The sequence below is a fragment of the Camellia sinensis genome, chromosome 3, assembly GCF_055761805.1.
Source record: "Camellia sinensis isolate YWXY chromosome 3, ASM5576180v1, whole genome shotgun sequence".
NCBI classification, from domain to species: domain Eukaryota; kingdom Viridiplantae; phylum Streptophyta; class Magnoliopsida; order Ericales; family Theaceae; genus Camellia; species Camellia sinensis.
This window is the reverse complement of record NC_138963.1, coordinates 38,845,792-38,868,093: the sequence shown is the minus strand read 5'-3', so window position 1 is coordinate 38,868,093 and position 22,302 is coordinate 38,845,792. Positions and strand designations below refer to the sequence as shown.

General features: G+C 38.0%; 1 protein-coding gene across 1 annotated transcript; it reads right to left on the bottom strand.

The window, feature by feature from the left end:
* Positions 1-11,364: 11,364 nt before the first annotated feature.
* On the bottom strand, positions 11,365-16,743 carry GNA1 (glucose-6-phosphate acetyltransferase 1). The gene is made up of 2 exons (XM_082919542.1): positions 16,587-16,743; positions 11,365-12,129 (listed from the first exon to the last, which is right to left on the bottom strand). Exon 2 carries the CDS (start codon positions 12,089-12,091, stop codon positions 11,621-11,623), a length of 471 nt encoding a protein of 156 aa, XP_082775668.1. The 5' UTR covers positions 12,092-12,129; positions 16,587-16,743; the 3' UTR covers positions 11,365-11,620.
* Positions 16,744-22,302: the final 5,559 nt, after the last annotated feature.

Here is a 22,302-nt window from a genome sequence, read left to right as displayed (position 1 = left end):
GAAGTTGGTAAAAAGTTGTTTTTTTGATTTTGTAGATAATATTTTTTTAAGTTGTCATGTCATAGTATAGAACTGTAAAATTACCAAAATGTCCTTACCCAATGCAATATGTAACCCTCTTTGAGAACCAGCAACTCCTCAAAGTCCTCGAAGCTCTGAAACAAGCTTCTCACGATTTACACTCCAACCCTATTCCCAAATCCTCCGATTCTTCCAACTCCTCCGCCATTAAAGCTCTCCTCGAGCTCCAGACCGAGTCCAACTCAATCCTCTCCACCGACCCTTACCTCTCCACCCTTTCTCATCACCTCACTTCCCGCAAATCCATCGTCGAATCCCTCGACAAATCCCGATCCCGACACGGCCTCCGATCCTTCCTCACTCGCCGAGTCACCACTCACGAGATTTCGCGAGTCGCCGTGTAACAACCCTCATACTGATTACTGATTAATGACTGATTGATCACCAGTTACTGTTAAACGGAACTGATAATGACTGATAACTGACCGATAATTGAACTGATTAAAAGTACTGAACTGACTGACTGAAACTGGAACTGAATTGACTGAGTATATGTTAGTTAATTTCATTCTATCTGTTTGATTGTATGATTATCTGTTCATGTTCGTATGTTTAAACTGCTAATTGAAGGCCTTATCGGCGGCCGAATCTGAAACCGATTAGTGTTCTGTGACCCTCGTAATTTACGTGATTTTATTGTACAATTATCTGAAAATTGATTAGGTATGATTAAATTAGATTAAATAAGCTAATTAAAGAGTTGGATTTAATTACAACCTTGCCACTAGTGGGCCACTCACACACACACACACATGAGCCTTGTAAACACTCCACGTATTGATTAAACCCACACTTCTCCTCACATTTTGAGCCTCAACCGACCCTAGAGAGAGAGAGACTTGAGGAGTTGGTTTTCATCTTGAATTGCTTGGAATTGCTTGAGAAATTGTTGAAGTAATTGCATATTTGAGCTCCCTTCTTGAAATACAAGACTTAAGGTAGCTCCATTGTCTTCTTATTCATGTTTTAAGTTGAATCTTGCATGATTTATGTCATATTGAAGGAGTGTAGAGCCAAACATGGTTTAGATGGCGAATTGTAGCTTAATTGTTGCATGCATGTGCATATATTGAAGTTTTGAGGTTGTAGTTCATAATGCCTCACATGCATGTCCATCTTTTGGTCATACTCCATGAGTTCATCTTGTTTTTGAAGGTTTGAGCTCTTTTGAAACAGCATTGAAGCTTTGAAAAGGATTTAAGATCATGCATGTCATGTTTGAAGAATGTTCTTGGAAAATGATTTGAAATTGGTTTGAATTAAACACCCTTGGGCTTTGATTTCTCGAATTGATCTTTGAATCATGTTACTCCATGTGTTTATAAGAGTTTTCCAGAAAATGAGCCCAAGAGGATCGGTTTTGATGCATTTAAACTTGAGTTTGAGCTTGGAGGTGCAATCTGGGTTTTCCAGATTTCGCACTTCCGCTCGAGCGGGGAAATTTACGCTCGAGCGTGGAATCCGAGCAACCAGCATATCTCTGCACTATTTTGCAGTCCGCTCGAGCGGAGTATTGGGCGCTCGAGCGGAGTCATGTCTCAAGCTCGAGCGGGCGTCGAGCGGAGATTTCACCCATCCAGTACTTTTACAGTACGCTCGAGCGGGAAAGTTTGCGCTCGAGCGTGTACCTTTGTTTGCCTGTACGCTCGAGCGGGGAAACCTGAGCTCGAGCGGGACTCTGTTTTACTGAAAATTCTGTAACTGTTTTCTGATCGCATTTTTGCATCCTCATCCCATCCTAGGCATTTTTAGGCCTAGTTTAAGACATCTTGATGAGGATATCGTTGTAGAACACACCAAGGCAAATTAGGGATTAAGTTATGCTATTTCCCAACTGTGTAGCTTAGTGTGTGTTCAACCTGTGAACTGTGTAGGGTTGGCAACTGGGGAGACACGCTCTAGCATACTGTAGCCCAGAACTCTGTGAGTAACAATTGTGTAAAGATATGTTCAACTGATTATCTTCTGAATACTGAACTGAACTGTTTACTGAACTGGTATTATTTACTGAATGAATGTATGTCCTTTATTTCTGAACTGTACTGTGGCATCCTTAGTATTTACGGTTTACTGTTACTGTTACTGTTACAGAGATCTCTGTCGGTTCCCTCGTGGAACCACTACTGTTTACTGACTGATGGCCATCATTACTGTTCGGTCTTTTAAGACCTACTGTTACTGTTATGCTAATGGATGTACCACATATGACTGTTTACTGTACTGAACAACTGAATGACTGATTGAAATGAACTGTTTTCATACTGTAAGGACATTCATTCTTAACCTCTTTACATATTGTGTTATTCACTGGGCTTTAGCTCACTGCTCATATATATATGTAGGTGTACAGGCACCAGACCGCAGCTAGAGGCGTCAGGGTTACTCCAGTTTTGTCAAGCCAGCCTTTGTGCCTCACTGTGAGGTTCCGAGTTGCCATGCTATGGCTTGGGGGTGTTTTGTCTGTTTTTCCCCCTTCTGCACTGTTTTACTGTTTTGTATAGACCGTACTGTTTTGTACAGACGGAATGTTTCTGTACTGTTCTGTAGGGTTGAGTCCCTAGTTGAATGGATGTGAATATTGTGTATACTGTTCTGTACTGTTTATGTATAAATGTGTGAAAAGCCTTTTTGCATGCAGACTGTCACAGCTCAATGGACACTATTTATTTACTGTATTGGCTTCCGCCAGGCCCTGTACTCTGTTTTACTGTATTACTGTTCTGCAGGCCTTCGGTAATCTCGGATTACTGGCCGGTTACGGTACTAAACCCATAGGGCCGGGTTTGGGTCATGACAGAGTGGTATCAGAGCGATACTTACCACGAGTTATATCGCACACACGTGTCCAAATGAGCTATAGGGTGTCCTAGAAAAGTGATTAGGGCATCTCATGAGCATGATAAGTGTGTGGTTATGTTATGACTGAATATCTGTTAATGTGTTAAACTGGTAAACAAATGACTGCTTATGTTTAAAACTGTTATAACTGCTTATAGTGAAATGGACAATGCAAATGAACCTGAGTCCTCATCTACTGAGGCAAGAATGGAAAGAATGGAAAGAATGATAGAACTGATAACTGCTAGACTGGAACAACAACAGAACCAACAGCCCCCTCCTCCTCCTCCGGTACAGCCGGAACCTAATGCGAATGCGGATGATGGGGATATTATTGCTCTTACCCAGAAGTTCAGCAAAATGAAACCGCCATCCTTTCAGGGAGGCCTTGAACCGCTAAAAGCTGAAGCTTGGGTTCTGGAAACAGAGAAATTATTTGAAGTGTTTCCGTGCTCAGAAGCGAACAAAGTACTGTTAGCTACCTTCACCCTACAAGAAGAGGCTAGAAGGTGGTGGATGTTAATCCGTGAAACAAACATTGTTATGACTTGGGCTCAGTTCAAGGAGTCCTTCTTTGAAAAGTACTTCCCTCAGTGTGTTAGGGATAGGAAAGTAACTGAGTTCGAACAACTGAAGCAGGGCACAATGTCCGTTGCAGAATACGAGACGAAATTTACTGAACTTGCTAGATATGCACCGCATATGGTGGATACTGAATATAAGAAGGCCAGGAAATTTGAAGGTGGCCTTAATGTGGCAATACTTGACCGGATAAATGTTTTGAAATTACCGACTTTTGTGGGTGTTCTCGACCGGGCATTGATGGCCGAGTCGAACATTGCAGCAGTGAAACAATCTGAAACACCAACGACTGAATGGCATGGAAAAAGGCAGAGTTTCAAATTCAAGAAAGGCAAGCACAACCCAGCCAACAAGAAACAGAATACGGGGTCGACAACTAGCCCCAGCCAAGGGAGTGGTTTCATACCACCCTGTTCTGAATGTGGCAAGAAGCACAAAGGGGTTTGCTACAGAATATCTGGAGCCTGTTACAGGTGTGGCAAGGTGGGCCACATGGTTAAAGACTGCCCCTCTGCTCCACAAGTCAGTGGTAAAGCTGCACCAAGCGCAGTAGCATCAAATGCTCCACCAAAGCCTAACCCCAGAGTTACGGGGAAAGAGCCTGTGAGGCAAGGCCGAGTGTTCGCACTAGTACCGGGAGATGTGCAAAATACCGAGACCGTTGTGTCAGGTATTCTCTCTATTTGTGCACAAAATGCATATGTATTAATTGATTCGGGGTCTACGCATTCTTATGTATCATATGCTTTTTCGCGGAAATTGGATAGACCCTTAGAACCCATGAACTATCTGCTAGCCGTATCATCACCCGTAGGGGGATCCATGACATGTGCTTATATGTACCCCGCATGTGAAATTATTGTTGGGGATATGCATCTGTTTATTGATTTACTGCCATTGAACATTGATCATTTTGACGTAATATTGGGGATGGATTGGTTACAAAAATATCATGCCACTATTGACTGTGTGACCAAGCAAGTTGTTTTCCGTCCACCTGGTTTGCCTGAATTTGTGTTTAATGGGAGTGGAGTAGTACCTCCTCCGTATTTGATTTCGTCAGTAAAAGCTGTTAAATTAATTAGAAAGGGGTGTAAAGGATATCTGTGTTCTGTACTGACTGTGTCTACTGATGATAGTGTTAAAACTGATGTGAATTGTATTCCTATAGTCAGGGAATTTCCAGATGTTTTTCCAGATAATCTTCCAGGGGATTTGACTGACAGGGAGATTGAATTTACCGTTGATGTGATTCCCGGAACACAACCAGTTTCTAAAGCTCCCTACCGAATGGCTCCAACTGAACTGAAGGAACTGAAAGTGCAATTGCAAGAACTGTTAGATAAAAAGTTCATCAGACCTAGCACTTCGCCATGGGGTGCTCCTGTTTTGTTTGTCAAGAAGAAAGATGGCTCACTGAGACTGTGCATCGACTACCGTGAACTGAATAAGGTAACTGTAAAGAACAAATACCCATTGCCACGCATTGATGATTTATTTGATCAGTTACAGGGTGCACAAGTGTTTTCTAAGATTGATCTCAGATCGGGGTATCATCAACTGAAGGTTAAACCGGAAGACATCGATAAAACTGCTTTTAGAACGAGGTATGGACATTATGAATTTCTAGTTATGCCTTTTGGAGTCACGAACGCACCAGCTGCTTTTATGGACCTCATGAACAGAATTTTTAAACCGTACCTTGATGACTTTATTGTTGTATTTATCGATGACATATTGATTTACTCCAAAAGCATAGGACAGCATGAACATCATCTGAGACTTGCCCTACAAACCTTAAGAGAACAGAAACTGTATGCTAAACTGTCTAAATGTGAATTTTGGCTTGATCATGTTATGTTTTTGGGGCATGTTGTTAGCAAAGATGGAATTTCTGTTGATCCACAGAAAATTGAAGCTGTAGTGAACTGGCCTAGACCAACAAATGTGACTGAAGTTCGAAGCTTTTTGGGATTGGCTGGATATTACAGAAGATTTGTCAAAGATTTCTCCAAAATTGCCCTACCATTGACTCAGTTAACTCAAAAGGGGACATCATTTGACTGGACCGACCAAAGAGAATCTGCTTTCCAGGAGTTGAAAACTAGACTTGTGACTGCACCAGTTTTGACTTTACCCTCAGGTACGGATGGTTATACTGTATTTAGTGATGCTTCTCATAAGGGTTTGGGATGTGTTGTAATGCAGAATGGGAAAGTTATTGCTTATGCTTCCCGACAGTTGAGACCACATGAAAAGAACTACCCGACCCATGACCTGGAACTTGCTGCAGTGGTGTTTGCACTGAAAATCTGGCGTCACTACCTGTATGGGGTGACATGTGAAGTATACACCGACCACAAGAGTTTGAAATATTTCTTCACACAGAAAGAACTGAACATGAGACAGCGGAGATGGCTAGAACTGGTAAAGGATTACAACCTACAGATCTTGTACCACCCAGGAAAAGCCAATACCGTTGCCGATGCATTGAGCCGGAAATCGATTGGAAACTTAGCATGTTTGCTTACAGGACAGAAAGAGTTGCTTTGTGACCTTGAAAAATCTGAAATTGAAATTGTTTTACGGGAACAAGGTGGAACCTTAGCTGCTATTTCTGCTCAACTGGCACTGATTGAGGAAATTAAAGAAAAGCAGCAACTGGATGACTTCTTGAAGAAGATCATCGAAGAAAGAGAATCTAAACCGAGACCGGGATTCAAATTTGAGAATAATGTACTGAAATTTCAAGAAAGACTGTGTGTACCAAATGATACTGAACTGAAAAGAAGAGTTCTGCAAGAAGGCCACAATTCGAAATTGTCTATCCATCCGGGGAATACGAAAATGTACCAAGATTTGAAACAGAATTTCTGGTGGCCGGGAATGAAGAAAGAGATTGCTGATTTTGTATCCAAATGTCTTCATTGCCAACAGGTCAAAGCTGAACATCAACGACCTGCCGGACTATTGCAACCCCTACCCATACCAGAGTGGAAATGGGAGCATATCACGATGGATTTTATCGTTGGATTACCTCGCTCCAGAAAAGGTATGGATTCAATTTGGGTTATTGTTGATAGATTAACCAAATCTGCTCACTTCTTACCTGTCAAGACAATCTATAATGCGGACAAATTGGCTGTTATCTATATTGATGAAATTGTAAGACTGCATGGAGTGCCTGTGTCTATTGTTTCTGACAGGGATTCGAAGTTTACATCGAGGTTTTGGCAAAGCCTACAAACTGCACTGGGTACTGAACTGAGATTGAGTAGTGCCTATCATCCTCAGACAGATGGCCAATCAGAAAGGACCATCCAAACTCTGGAGGATTTACTGAGAATGTGTGTCCTTGATTTTCAGGGAGACTGGGAAAGCCATTTGCCCTTAGCTGAATTTGCGTATAACAACAGCTACCAATCGAGTATTGGCATGGCGCCTTTCGAGGCATTGTATGGCAGAAAATGTAGATCTCCGATTTGCTGGGCAGGAGTTGGAGATGGGCCGTTGCTTGGGCCCGAGATTGTGTATGAAACAACTGAAAAAGTAAAACTAATACAGCAAAGACTGAAAACTGCACAGAGTAGACAGAAAAGTTATGCAGATGTCAGAAGACGGGACAGAGAGTATGAAGTGGGTGATCACGTTTTTGTGAAAGTGACACCAATGAAAGGCCAGACTCGTTTTGGAGTCAAAGGCAAGTTAGCACCGAGATACGTCGGACCATATGAGATCATTGAGAAAATCAATCCGGTGGCGTATCAAGTTGCGCTCCCTCCTGAAATGGAGCATATGCATAACGTCTTCCACATCTCTATGTTAAGAGACTATCTTCGGGATCCCTTCCATGTAATAGAGCCTACCCACGTAGTGTTGAGTGATGACTACACATACGAGGAACGGCCTATACAGATTGTAAACAGACGGACCAAGAAACTGAGGAACAAAGAGATCCCGTTAGTGAAAGTTGACTGGCAGAACCATGGTGGCGTGTATGCCACTTGGGAAAGGGAAGATGACATGGCTAAACGATATCCTGAACTGTTTCCACTGAATCCTGTTTTCTTCCAGAATGAAGGTAACTCGAGTTTAGAGGACTAAACTCTTTATAAGGAGGGGAGACTGTAACAACCCTCATACTGATTACTGATTAAGGACTGATTGATCACCAGTTACTGTTAAACGGAACTGATAATGACTGATAACTGACCGATAATTGAACTGATTAAAAGTACTGAACTGACTGACTGAAACTGGAACTGAATTGACTGAGTATATGTTAGTTAATTTCATTCTATCTGTTTGATTGTATGATTATCTGTTCATGTTCGTATGTTTAAACTGCTAATTGAAGGCCTTATCGGCGGCCGAATCTGAAACCGATTAGTGTTCTGTGACCCTCGTAATTTACGTGATTTTATTGTACAATTATCTGAAAATTGATTAGGTATGATTAAATTAGATTAAATAAGCTAATTAAAGAGTTGGATTTAATTACAACCTTGCCACTAGTGGGCCACTCACACACACACACACATGAGCCTTGTAAACACTCCACGTATTGATTAAACCCACACTTCTCCTCACATTTTGAGCCTCAACCGACCCTAGAGAGAGAGAGACTTGAGGAGTTGGTTTTCATCTTGAATTGCTTGGAATTGCTTGAGAAATTGTTGAAGTAATTGCATATTTGAGCTCCCTTCTTGAAATACAAGACTTAAGGTAGCTCCATTGTCTTCTTATTCATGTTTTAAGTTGAATCTTGCATGATTTATGTCATATTGAAGGAGTGTAGAGCCAAACATGGTTTAGATGGCGAATTGTAGCTTAATTGTTGCATGCATGTGCATATATTGAAGTTTTGAGGTTGTAGTTCATAATGCCTCACATGCATGTCCATCTTTTGGTCATACTCCATGAGTTCATCTTGTTTTTGAAGGTTTGAGCTCTTTTGAAACAGCATTGAAGCTTTGAAAAGGATTTAAGATCATGCATGTCATGTTTGAAGAATGTTCTTGGAAAATGATTTGAAATTGGTTTGAATTAAACACCCTTGGGCTTTGATTTCTCGAATTGATCTTTGAATCATGTTACTCCATGTGTTTATAAGAGTTTTCCAGAAAATGAGCCCAAGAGGATCGGTTTTGATGCATTTAAACTTGAGTTTGAGCTTGGAGGTGCAATCTGGGTTTTCCAGATTTCGCACTTCCGCTCGAGCGGGGAAATTTACGCTCGAGCGTGGAATCCGAGCAACCAGCATATCTCTGCACTGTTTTGCAGTCCGCTCGAGCGGAGTATTGGGCGCTCGAGCGGAGTCATGTCTCAAGCTCGAGCGGGCGTCGAGCGGAGATTTCACCCATCCAGTACTTTTACAGTACGCTCGAGCGGGAAAGTTTGCGCTCGAGCGTGTACCTTTGTTTGCCTGTACGCTCGAGCGGGGAAACCTGAGCTCGAGCGGGACTCTGTTTTACTGAAAATTCTGTAACTGTTTTCTGATCGCATTTTTGCATCCTCATCCCATCCTAGGCATTTTTAGGCCTAGTTTAAGACATCTTGATGAGGATATCGTTGTAGAACACACCAAGGCAAATTAGGGATTAAGTTATGCTATTTCCCAACTGTGTAGCTTAGTGTGTGTTCAACCTGTGAACTGTGTAGGGTTGGCAACTGGGGAGACACGCTCTAGCATACTGTAGCCCAGAACTCTGTGAGTAACAATTGTGTAAAGATATGTTCAACTGATTATCTTCTGAATACTGAACTGAACTGTTTACTGAACTGGTATTATTTACTGAATGAATGTATGTCCTTTATTTCTGAACTGTACTGTGGCATCCTTAGTATTTACGGTTTACTGTTACTGTTACTGTTACAGAGATCTCTGTCGGTTCCCTCGTGGAACCACTACTGTTTACTGACTGATGGCCATCATTACTGTTCGGTCTTTTAAGACCTACTGTTACTGTTATGCTAATGGATGTACCACATATGACTGTTTACTGTACTGAACAACTGAATGACTGATTGAAATGAACTGTTTTCATACTGTAAGGACATTCATTCTTAACCTCTTTACATATTGTGTTATTCACTGGGCTTTAGCTCACTGCTCATATATATATGTAGGTGTACAGGCACCAGACCGCAACTAGAGGCGTCAGGGTTACTCCAGTTTTGTCAAGCCAGCCTTTGTGCCTCACTGTGAGGTTCCGAGTTGCCATGCTATGGCTTGGGGGTGTTTTGTCTGTTTTTCCCCCTTCTGCACTGTTTTACTGTTTTGTATAGACCGTACTGTTTTGTACAGACGGAATGTTTCTGTACTGTTCTGTAGGGTTGAGTCCCTAGTTGAATGGATGTGAATATTGTGTATACTGTTCTGTACTGTTTATGTATAAATGTGTGAAAAGCCTTTTTGCATGCAGACTGTCACAGCTCAATGGACACTATTTATTTACTGTATTGGCTTCCGCCAGGCCCTGTACTCTGTTTTACTGTATTACTGTTCTGCAGGCCTTCGGTAATCTCGGATTACTGGCCGGTTACGGTACTAAACCCATAGGGCCGGGTTTGGGTCGTGACACGCCGTCTCAATCGAGTCCGAATCGAAGCCTGGATAGACCGCGAGAGCATCAACAACCTTGTTCGAGCACTCAATCAATCATCTTCCTCAACCGACGATCAAACCCTAATTCAAATGTTGATCAATTTCGAAAACAGGGTTTCCCAAGGCTTCAATCACAAGCTTCGGGATTTGATTCTCAATTTCGAACTTGGTGTTTTTGGGCAATATGTAACCCTAAACAACAATGAGGGCAATATCGTAATTTCACGTCTTTGATTATAATCAGAATCCCAAATCGTTTTTGGGATTTTTTGCCCAAAAACGCTGGCGTCTGACGTCTGAGTTTTCATCCCAGACGCAGCGTTTTACTCTGTTCCCAAAATACCACTTTGTCAATGTGTGAACAAAACAAAGCACGCATCTGGATGACATCTGGTTAAAGCAGAACCATTAAACCTATATTTGTTAAACAGGATGAGACTAGGAGACAAGTATAAACAATATGGTAGATTTGCAAGATTATTGTTTACTGTTTGTTATTACCATGCTTTTGGAGGTTATTGGTCCAGACAAATAATTTCCCTATCATGCCAATCAAATGTAGGATTATTAATCCGGAGTGAGCAAGGATCGAACATAAGAGGTCTAAAATCCAAGCAAACAAACACAGTCTAAGGGATTCCATTCTGTTTGTAAGCATGTTTCTGGAGATTATTTTTGCATGGTGGGAAATAACAAATACTGGGGTGGTATTCGTTATCTCCCATTTTCAGATATAATGTCTATCCTGGGCCAAAATTGCAACCAAACACCAAACAAGGAGACGTGAGGGACAATAAGAAACAAACACCAGACAAGGAGACATGAGGGACAAAGAAAAAGAAGCAAAATCCACGCGAGTACAAATCAAAGATTCTTCAATACCCTCTATATTCTATGATCGAATGGGACCTAAGAGTTCCTTCCAACTATCATATACCTAAAATTAATAATACAATTATAGAAAAACATAAATGGGACGAAGGAGAAAGATCACTAAATGAAGTATTTTCACAATTGCTCCTCAAAATAAATGGTGGACTGTGAAAGTATTTAAAGTGAGCTAAAAGGTGCATTTGGAACGGCCCTTGAAATGATTTACACTTCATTGAACATTTTTCCTACCGTAAACAGAAACTGTTTCATTTGAATCAGAAAAAAAGTATAGCTCATATTGTCTTTCCATGGTGATAATAGTAGTAACTGCTAAAAACAATTTAAAAAAACATTATAAAAAAAATGAAGAAGAAGAAGAAGAAGAAGAAGAAGAAGAAGAAGAGATTCTCACTAATTAGACTACTCTGCGATAACAGTAAGGTTTCATTTTACATGTCACTAGTTAGCCTGCAGCAGCACCAGTTACTTCTGGAGTAGAATCCAACTCAGGTAGTTAATCGAATCACCCTTTCCACCACCCAATGTAGTTTCCAAAATAAACTAACAGGGAGAGAGATTACTCTTCACCATTACTGAATTTGCAATATCAATCCACGGAAAAAAAAAAAAAAAAACACCTCAAATGAAGTACTTCACCATCTGAATTTCTTTTTGCTTGAAACCACACTTTTCATAGAAAACTCGGTTATCAGTGCTGCAATCAAGGATTACCTTGTAACAACCTGTGGAACGAGCATGATCTATAAGGAACTCAACAATTTTCTTTCCTAACTGCATTCCTCGAGCACTAGAATCCACTACAACATCTTCAATATGCCCAACTTTGCCACAATTCCTTATGAACTTCTTTTCAGTAAACACGCTTCCAGTTGCAACAATCTTCCCAGAGCGATTGTCTTCAATGACACATATAAGATGATCATCACCATATGAACTGAGCTCTCGAAATCGTTCTTCAAATTGTTTTTCAGATACAGAATCACATACAGTTAGTTGTTGTAACAGTTCAATGAAGCCCTTGCTTTTGTCTGAAATCTCTAGTTTTCGAACTTGAAACGAGTCTTCATGGAAGGAGTTATTGTTCTGCATCCTTTTACGCAAAATCTCACAGCTCCTTTTCAGATTTGCTGAGAAATTGAAAATTCAGATCAACAGCGAGACATTTAGAGAAGCAAGACGATGGGACAAAATAAACAACCTAGTCTGACAACCTTGATTATCCATACTAAATCACAGAAGACACTAAATAAAGTGAATGGGATTCCTAGTCTGATATGCAAATTTGAAGTCAAAAGTTTTCAAGAAATGAACCATTTCATACAAAATAGAGACACAAGAGAAGGAAAACAACAACAAAAAAATCAAAACAAAACAAACGGATTTCCATCAGAAAAAAATGCCTTTTTTTGTATTTTTATTAACAAAAATTCGAATAAACTATTTTGATGTTAGCCAAGAAATCCTTTCTCATTTTTTTCAATTAATAAACAACAACAATAAAAGTAAATTCTCAATCAATTATAACAGATCCAAGCAAAAGGATTTCACTCTATATGGGGAATACAAATTCAAGAGTACCTATTATAAAATAGCTCAAGATGCATATAGTTTTACAAGATTTAGTTGCCAAGACAAAAATTTACACACTTTTATAGGGCACCACAAGGGGATGCAAACCAGATATGAAGTACGGGTGCGGGTACGAATACTGGAACGTTACGGGCTATGTTACACGGACTCCGGTACGGGTATCGGGTGCGGATGCGTATCTAGGGGTCGGACACTTCAAAATTGAAAATTAAGGATATGTGGATGTGTATCAAAATTTGGATTCGGGTACGGGATACATTAAATAGTTTTTTTAAAATATATATATATATATTTATTATGTGAAGATGAGTTATATTATATATGAATATGATATAATAAATTATTTTTATTTTAGACAGAAAAATTATATTATTAATGATATATTATATTATATAATTTTTTTTGGACGAATAATATTATATATTATTATATAAATGTAATTTATACTATATGTTAATGTAAATGTAATATGAATAATGGATGACTAATATTATATGATGTGAATAATATTATATATTATTATATTAATGTAATTTATATTATATACTAATATAATATAAAGAAGAAGAGAAGAAAATAGAATAGAGAGAACAGAGAAGAAAATAGAGGGAGATCAAGAGAAGAGAGAAGAGAAGAAAGAAGAAAATAGAACAGAGAGAAGAGAATAAAGAAGAAGAGAGAGAGGGGGGGAGAGACAGTGGAGGGAGATCGAGAGACGAGAGGAGAGGAAGAGAGATCGATAGATCGAGAGACGAGAGAGAAGACAGAGCAGGAGATGGAGATCGAGCATCGAGCATGTCGAAGCTGTCGAACCAGCGACCAGAGGGATCGAAGTCGGCGACCGATGTCTTCGCCGTTTCGACAAGCGACCAGGTTCTCTCTGGCTTTCTGCTCTTTCATTTTTTTTGCTGTTTGTAAAGAGCTGTGTTCGAGAGAGAATAGGCGAATCCGACACAGATCCTACACCCGCACCCGTGTCGTGTCGTGTCGACATGGGTACTTCACCCCAAAATGCCGAGTCCATGTAACATAGGTTACAGGTACGCCGATACGACCTAAAAAAAATATAATACGGGTACGGCTAAAGTACGTCAATAAATTTTTTATTTTTTTAATTTATAGTTTAAGATTCAATTTACAAATCAAAATTCAATACCAAAACCAAATGAAAAAATTATAAAATCAAACGAGAAATCATAGTTTAACAATACCAATACCAAAGCAAAGTCTATAAGCTGTTTTAATGCCATTAAATAGAAGAAATTGCAAAATAAAGTTTCATTCCAAAAGCGAACTAAGCAAAATTTAAAAACTAAAAATTTCAATTTTCACTTCCATCAACCTCATCATTGAATAATACATCTTTCATCTATGGCACATCAAGTAAAGGATTTGTAATTTCAGGTAAATCAGAACTCTCTAATAAATTAAGCCTATATCCACCAATGTCCAATAGCTTAGTGTACCCTCGATGTACCCATCTTGTACCCATGAAGTATCCGCTGAGTACCCAACTGTCAAAGTATATATAAGAAGTACCTGGTACGTATTTTAAATACCCAGTACGCATACAGCCCTATCGGTACAAGTACCAGTACTCAGTACGACTACGGCAATATTTTTGTACTGTGTTTCATAGAAAACAATTAAAGGAAAACAAAAACATACACACAAACACGAGCAGCATACAGCAAATTTACATTGTTTATAAAAAAAAAAAAAAATTAATTAATTTTTAGAATTCATAGTATTGTCAACCTAAAATGTAAGTCTATTATGGGCATGACTGCCCGTTTAAGGTACTTAACACTGGAGACACACCATAGGTGTTAAGATGTTCTTACTAACATGACCTGCTTTACCACAAATCATATTTTTATAATGCAGTGGCGCAAATGCATCTTGCAGCAATATATCATATGTTTAGCCGGTGGGCATTAGTTTCCACACCTGCATAATGAAAAGCCCCTGTTGAACTTCCTCCACACCTGATGATAGCATAGATAGAAGACCTAAGTGTCCAACTTAGGTTCTATTTGGTTTTTGCTAACAAGTGATATGTTGAATTTTTTTTGTTTTTTTTTTAAATATTGGTTGTTTGCATAGTTGTCAAATCGAGATTCGTATCGTGAATCGAAATGATCTTGTACCGAATCGCGAATCGAATCGAATCGTGAATCGTAAAGATTCGGTCACTTTTTTAAAATTACTTAAAAATATATATTTACACATTTAGATGTTAAATATATCTTATGAATATGAAATATTTAGACTTAAATCAATGAAAATGTTATTTTGCGTGATAATCACATAGTTTAATAGGTAAGAAGTTAACAAAGATTCTTATGTAAGATCACTATCTTACTTAAGATCACTATCTTACTTTTTTTCTTTTTAGATATTTTTTATCAACCATTCTTAATAAAGATAATAACCAAATAGACAAATTATCAATTTCCAAAATAACAATAATTAATAACAATAATTAATAACGATATTGATATTTGGACAATAAGCATACGTACTTTTCTAAGTAACAGTGAGCAAATAATAAGAAAGAATTATTTAGAATATTTTATTTTAAAGCCTAAAACATTTTCAAAGGTATAACAGACCTCACATATGTAATATTCAATTATATTCAATTTAATAAAATAGTAATAGATAATTCATATTGTAACTTTAATCTTACACATCTTTAGAAGATATATTATGAATTTTTAAAGGGAAAAAAAAATGAGAAGAAAGGTTAAAAATATGTTGGGTCTGACTGAATCTGATTGGATTCTATTAAAAATTTCATGATCACTAAAATAACAACAAATTATGTATATATGTTGGTTATTTTAGTATTAAACGCTATTAAAAGTTGTATTATGTCATTTTCACTAAAAACATGGAAAAAAAAATAGTCGAAAATATGCCGGACACAATAATTTAAAAAATTACATGAATCATAAAAAGTGAATTGAATCGTAAATCGATTGTGAATCGTGCGATTCACTAGAGATTTACTTCCAAAATAGATTCACCCATAGATTCGTATCGATTTTGCAAAAAATTTGAATCGAATCGCGAATCGAATCGCGAATCGTAAGATTTTGATAAAAAAGAGATTCACTTATAGATTCGTATCGATTTTGCAAAAATTGTGAATCGAATCGTGAATCGAATCGCGAATCGTAAGATTCTGATAACAGAGGTTGTTTGGTTTCAACTAATTAAGGTGACCCAAAAAAATAAGGAAAAAAAATCACTTTTTTAACATAACCCACCATGCCTGGCATTTTTTTCGATCCTTTTTGTATTCTAGTAAAAAAAATTTAATTTATTATTATTTTAAAATTTTCAGTTTCTAATCTAGAATGATCTAAAAAGTATTTAGGGGGAAAAAAATTCAACTGCACAACTTTCTTAACAGATATGTTCATTCAAAGTCATCTTAGAAAAATAACCATATATCAACAGCACAGTCGCAGAGTTGAAGCTCATCCCAATTTGTGCTCGTAACTTTCAACTAATTAGGGCAAAATATAACAAATTACAGCACTAAGCCAGAATCAATTCAAACTATCTTCCAAATATAGCCCACAAAACTTGATTATTCATAAATTCAAAATGTACATCAGGTCAATTGAACAAACACAACACAACAATTCATCTTCAGAAAAACACACACACATATATATATGATATATTACTCATCCACACAAATAAATATATGTACATACACAGAGAGATCTGGATTCGTGGAATTCAAGCTACAGATCAGTGAAGAAGAACAGATTAATCAGATTAGGATATGATAAAATTAATAAAATAATCATAAATTGGAAACCATATATATATACATATATGTAATGCAACAGCTATAGATCGATTTAATCTGAGATGGAGATCTGGGAACAAATAAACAAAAATAGTCACCGATCCGAGAGAGAGAGAGATGAGAGATGAGAACACCGAGAGAGAGAGAGAGAGAGAGAGAGCTCACCGACGGAGAGAGAGCAGCAGCACACCGATCTGATCTGATCTGAGATGGATGAGAGTGTGAGAGAGAGAGAACTCAGTCTGAGATGGGAAAGAGAAGAGAGAGAGAGACACCATCGACACAGGCTCCGTTTGGCAAGAGGTAAACCGGATTTTTTTTTTTTTTTTACTTATTTTAGTCATAAAAGACAAAATAAATTATTTTAGTCACAAAAAATAAAATATTACATCAACTCCTAATCATTACATTCTTCTCTCACAAAAAAATTTAAAAAATCCAAAAGTCCTTCCCAAACCAAACTTTTTAACCCAGATTAAAATAGTCAAAAAAACTAAAAAGTCAAAAAGTCAACCCACTTTCCAAACGGAGGCACAGAATAGAGTCCTGAGATGAGATGAGAGTGAGGGTGAGGTGAGGCTGTTGGATTAGGTTACATTTTAGTTTTTATATCATATAAGAAATTATATTGCCTGGGAAGGTATATAGTATAAAAATATAAATTATTTTTAGATGGTTCGGATCGGTTTCAATTCGGAACTGTGAGGTTCAATCCGGAACCGATCCGTGGCTTACGGATTTTGAATTTTTCAATCCAGAACCGAATTACGGATTCAAAAAACCAATTTAAACCTATCAAATTTGACTAGACCAGATCGAATTACGAATTTTACGTACTCCTTACTTAGCCCTAAACTTAAGTGTCTTTTTAGTTATTTGAACCCAACTCAACAAATCAAGGTCAAGGTGAGGTTTGGTATTTTTTTAAATAGGGTAAATTACACTGACATCCCCGAAAGTTTCTATTTATTACAGTTCTTCTCTCACCTTTTGGAAATTACATCTCTCTTCCTGAGGTTTAAAATTTCATTACAAATTCCCCCTCAGCAATTTAATTTTTTTTAAATACCAATTTTGTCCTCACTAGCTAAATTACATTAACACCCCTTATATTTTAAAAATTACAATCCCTCCATAAGGTTTAAAGTAGTATTACCAAATGTCTCCTTGATTAGTATTAGTTGGAAAAAAATTCATTGAAAAAAAAAATTGTTAATAAAATTTTTAAATTTCTGTTTAAAAACCAACGTAAACTCATTTTTTGAATTTACTTTTTTTCTCTCAAATTTACAAACTGAGACAACAATTTATAAACCAAAAAAATTATCAAACAAGTTTTTATGACCGTTTTTAAAATTTTTGTAAATATAAATTGAGAACTGAAAACGAAATGGTTATCAAACAGGCCTCATATTGTAAAAATATCGTAAAATTAACAAATAATTAAATAAGTTATCAATGTAAGAAATGACTTATCAAAAGATTCTTAGACTATGTATGGTTTGATTTTTAGAAAAAAAAAAATTAAAAATTAATTTGTTTAAGAAATAAAAAATAAAAAATAAAAAATAATTATCATTTTAATATAATTTTTATCTTTCGAGTAGTTAGAAATAATTTTTTACAGATTAAATTGAAACAGCCATATGTATGTATATAACCTGCCCAAAAATTAAAATGATAATTATTTTTTACCCCTAAATGATAATTATTTTTTATTTTTTATTTCTTAACCAAATCAATTTTTTATTTTAAAAAAAATCTAAAAATTAAACCATACATAGCCTAAGAATCTTTTGATAAGTAATTTCTTACGTTGGTAACTTATTTAATTATTTGTTAATCTTATGACATTTTTACCATCTGATAAGCCTGTTTGGTAACCATTTCGTTTTCAGTTTTCAATTTATATTTATAAAAATTTTAAAAACTGTCATAAAAACTTGTTCAATAAGTTTTTTGGCTTATAAATGGTTGTCTTAGTTTGTAAATTTGAGAAAAAATGTAAATTTAAAAAATGAGTTTACGTTGGTGTCACGACCCAAACCCGTCCTTATGGGTTTAGCACCGTAACCGGCCAGTAATCCGAGATTATCGAAGGCCTGATTAACAGTAAAACAGTAATACAGAGTACAATGGCTGACGGAAGCCAAAACAGTAATTAAAAGATGTCCAATGAGCTGTGACAGTCTGTATGCAAAAAGACTTTTCATAACATGTTCATATTCAGAACAAAACAGCATATACATACATCATTTACAAGCATTCAGGTGAGGGACCAAATCCCCACCATAACAGTACAGTACAAATATCATTCAGTCTATACAGTATATACAAAACAGAAACAGAAAGGGAGAATCTAAAACACCCCTAAATAGTCTTGGCTTGAACAGTTCTGGAACCTCTCAGTGAGGCACAAAGGTTGGCTTGACAAAACAGGAGCTTAGCCTGACGCTCCTAGCAACGGTCCGGTGCCTGTACACCTACATATATATATGAACAGTGAGCTAAAGTCCGATGAATAACATATGCGTAAAGAAGTTAGAAATGAATGTCCTTTCAGTATTGAAAATAGTAATTTATCAGTATATCAGTCATTCAGTTTGTGACACATATTTCATGCCATAATAGTCATTCAGAAACTATAATAGTCATATGTGGTACATCCAATAGCAAAACAGTACAGTAGGTCTTAACAGACCGAACAGTCAGTTGATGGCCATCATATCAGTAAACAGTAGTAGTTCCAAACATGGGAATCGACAGAGATCTCTGTAACAGTAGCAGTATAGTACAATAACAGTAAATTCCTATGGATGCCACGAATACAGTTCACAAATTGGACAAACATCAATTCAATAAGAAATATCATTTCAGAAAGCAGTACAGTTGTTCATTCAGAAACTATTCATGATTGAACATATCTTTACAACATTGTTACTCACAGAGTTCTGGGCTACAAATAGGCTAGTGAGCGTCCTCGGATGCCAACCCTACACAGTTACAGAACGAACACACACTAAGCTACACAGTTGGGAAATAATAACTTAATCCCTAATTTGTCTCGGTGTGGTTCTACATCAATATCCTCATTAAGATGCCTTAAACTAGGCCTAGGAATGCCTAGGCTGAAATGAAGATGCAAAGATGTACTTAAAAACACTTTTCAAAATTTGCTGAAACAGGGGTCCACGCTCGAGCGTGGCTTTCTACGCTCGAGCGGACATGCAAACAAAGGTTCCGCGCTCGACTGTAACTTTCCACGCTCGAGCGGATTGTAACACGTGACAAAAGTACTGAATGCATGAAATTCACGCTCGACGGGCACTCGACCTCCGCTCGAGCGTGAGACACAAGTCCTCGCTCGAACGTGCATTCCCTCGCTCGAGCGGACTGTAAACACATGCAAAGTACTGGATTGTAGACGTCCCCGAACGCCCCGGGAGGATGAGTCCCCCGTTCTGTTCATTTGGGGTTCACTACAGTTCGGACTCACAAATTGTCACGGTTCTTAATCTGAACCAAGGAGTCCAAATCCGGCATATCGTTTTGAGAAAACAGATTTTTTGAAAGAAGTGCCAAACATGGACTGCTTTGCCAGACACAGAGTCGCCACCTAAATATTTTATTTTTGGGAAATTTAGGAAACCCTGACTCGTTGCCTAAGGCCACGTGTCCGTCATCACCAAAGTTGCCTCGGCTCGGGAACTTGGGTACGATTGGGGAAGGTCACTTCGTGAGTACCCCCGTTCGCCTGATCAAAGATCGACCTCTACTAACCATGATATCTAGTTTTGAAAACTTTATGTGTTCTTATTCCGGTTATTAGCCTAGATTTACTATGTGATGCGCACAGCATACAAGTATAGACTGGATCGTCTGAATTGGAACAAAACATTTCATGTTTATTTTTTAAAATGGTTTGATGGTGCTACCCGCAAGTAGGCTAAGACGTGGATTTGCCACCCTCGGGTGGGCTTAGAAAACATGATTTTGCCACTATCTAGTGGGTTTAAAACTCACAGTCAATGCATTTATTCCAATTCAAATAATCCAACCTTCACCCACAGGCATTCAGGCAGTTATATCACATAAGCATATAGCCTCATGGTAAGCATGCTATCATGGCAGTCACTCACACACATGCAAGGATGCTAAAGCATAAACGCTTACCGAGTACTCCAAGCCAAAACAAAAGCTATGTTAGAAATCCATGCATGATCCTAACTATACAGAAATGCCTAATGCAACACATGCAAAATGCAACTAAGATAGGCTCGGCTATTCTAAAGATGGCATGTGAAATGCTACAACTAACATGTATTCAACTTAGAATTGAGATACAAATGCAGTTAGTGTGATGCGCCGAGCCCGGTGCATGCAACACAGATGAATGAATGCAAACATGCTATCATACTGTATGCTAATTGAAACATGCCCTAATCTAACCATCATAAGCTGGTAAATAAAAGGGAGAAAGACGTGGGGTTGGAAGACATACATCACACACACGCACACTTATTACAATATTGCCCTCGCGTAGAGGGTCCGAATAAATAATACAGTCCCAAATGAATAAATAATACAGTCCCGAATAAATACAAAATCTTAATTAATTAACAAATTAATCTAGGAAAGCAGTAAATTGGCACGCAAATCCATGGACCGCCTCAACTCTGTTCCGAATGATGAATGATGCATGCTCGGGTTGCCTTGTGCAGAGAATCCCTTGCGATGCCTCGGTTTGCCTCTATTTGCAATTATTCTTGGGATGCGTGCCAGGCTCCGAAAGGTTGCTGATTTCTGATTTGCTGCAACAGAGAGCAACAAAGGGGCATGGCAAAGTATTTTTACATATGTATGCATGACTACTCTTCAGGGAGTGTAGTCCTCGATCCTCGTGCCATCAATCACGCATCTCGATGCATGATGGCCGAGAAGTCAAATTGCATGACTCAATATGAAATGAATGCACATATGGACACAACAAGGCCTAGACTCCATCATGGATAATCTGGAGTGTCGGCGACTGGGAATTAAGACACGTTCCGTCACTCGGAGTACGAAACGTCCCTCGTTTCCCGTGCTTGGGCTAACTCCTATCCCAAGCACAATGCAATATGCATGACATGCATGAATGCAATCCTAATATGCAACCTAGCATACGCAATGCTATGAAATGGCACACACAATGCACGATGTAACGAGGCATACACAATGCTCTAACATACAACCTTGCATACGCAATGCTATGAAATGAAATGGCATACACAATGCATAATGGACTTACACTAACATGAGTGGACCTCAGCCACACTCACATCAGTAGCCATTAGATGAAAATGAGACTCTCGAAATACGTGCACGTATGCACGCAAACCGAAGATCGAACCTAAGGCAACGAATGCCACTCTGCCATAGCATGGCAAGGCATGGAATATGGTATGCAAACATGCGAATTTCAGCGCTGAAATATGATACAAAACAGTCCCGAAACATGGAAATATGGCACCCGATGCATGGAATGAACCCCGAAACTCGAAATTAGGCACATGGAATGACTTACAGCTATACAAAGCATGCATTATTTTATCATGAAGTGTGAAGACAGAGGCAAGACAGTCCCAAAACATGCATATTTCCAATTTATAACAAGTCTCAAAAATGAACACAAATAGGGCTAATCTATCATGCAAAAATGGCCCTAAAAGAGAGATTAAACACAAGGGACAGCATCTGGCCCCAAATGGCAAAGAGCCCTTCAACAAAGTTGAATAGGGGCTCAAAAAAAGGCACTTTACAGTTTACATCAAGCCACGAAAATAATCACAAATAAGGCCAAACTATCATGCAAGAAAAGGCCTAAAAGAGGGGTAAAGAG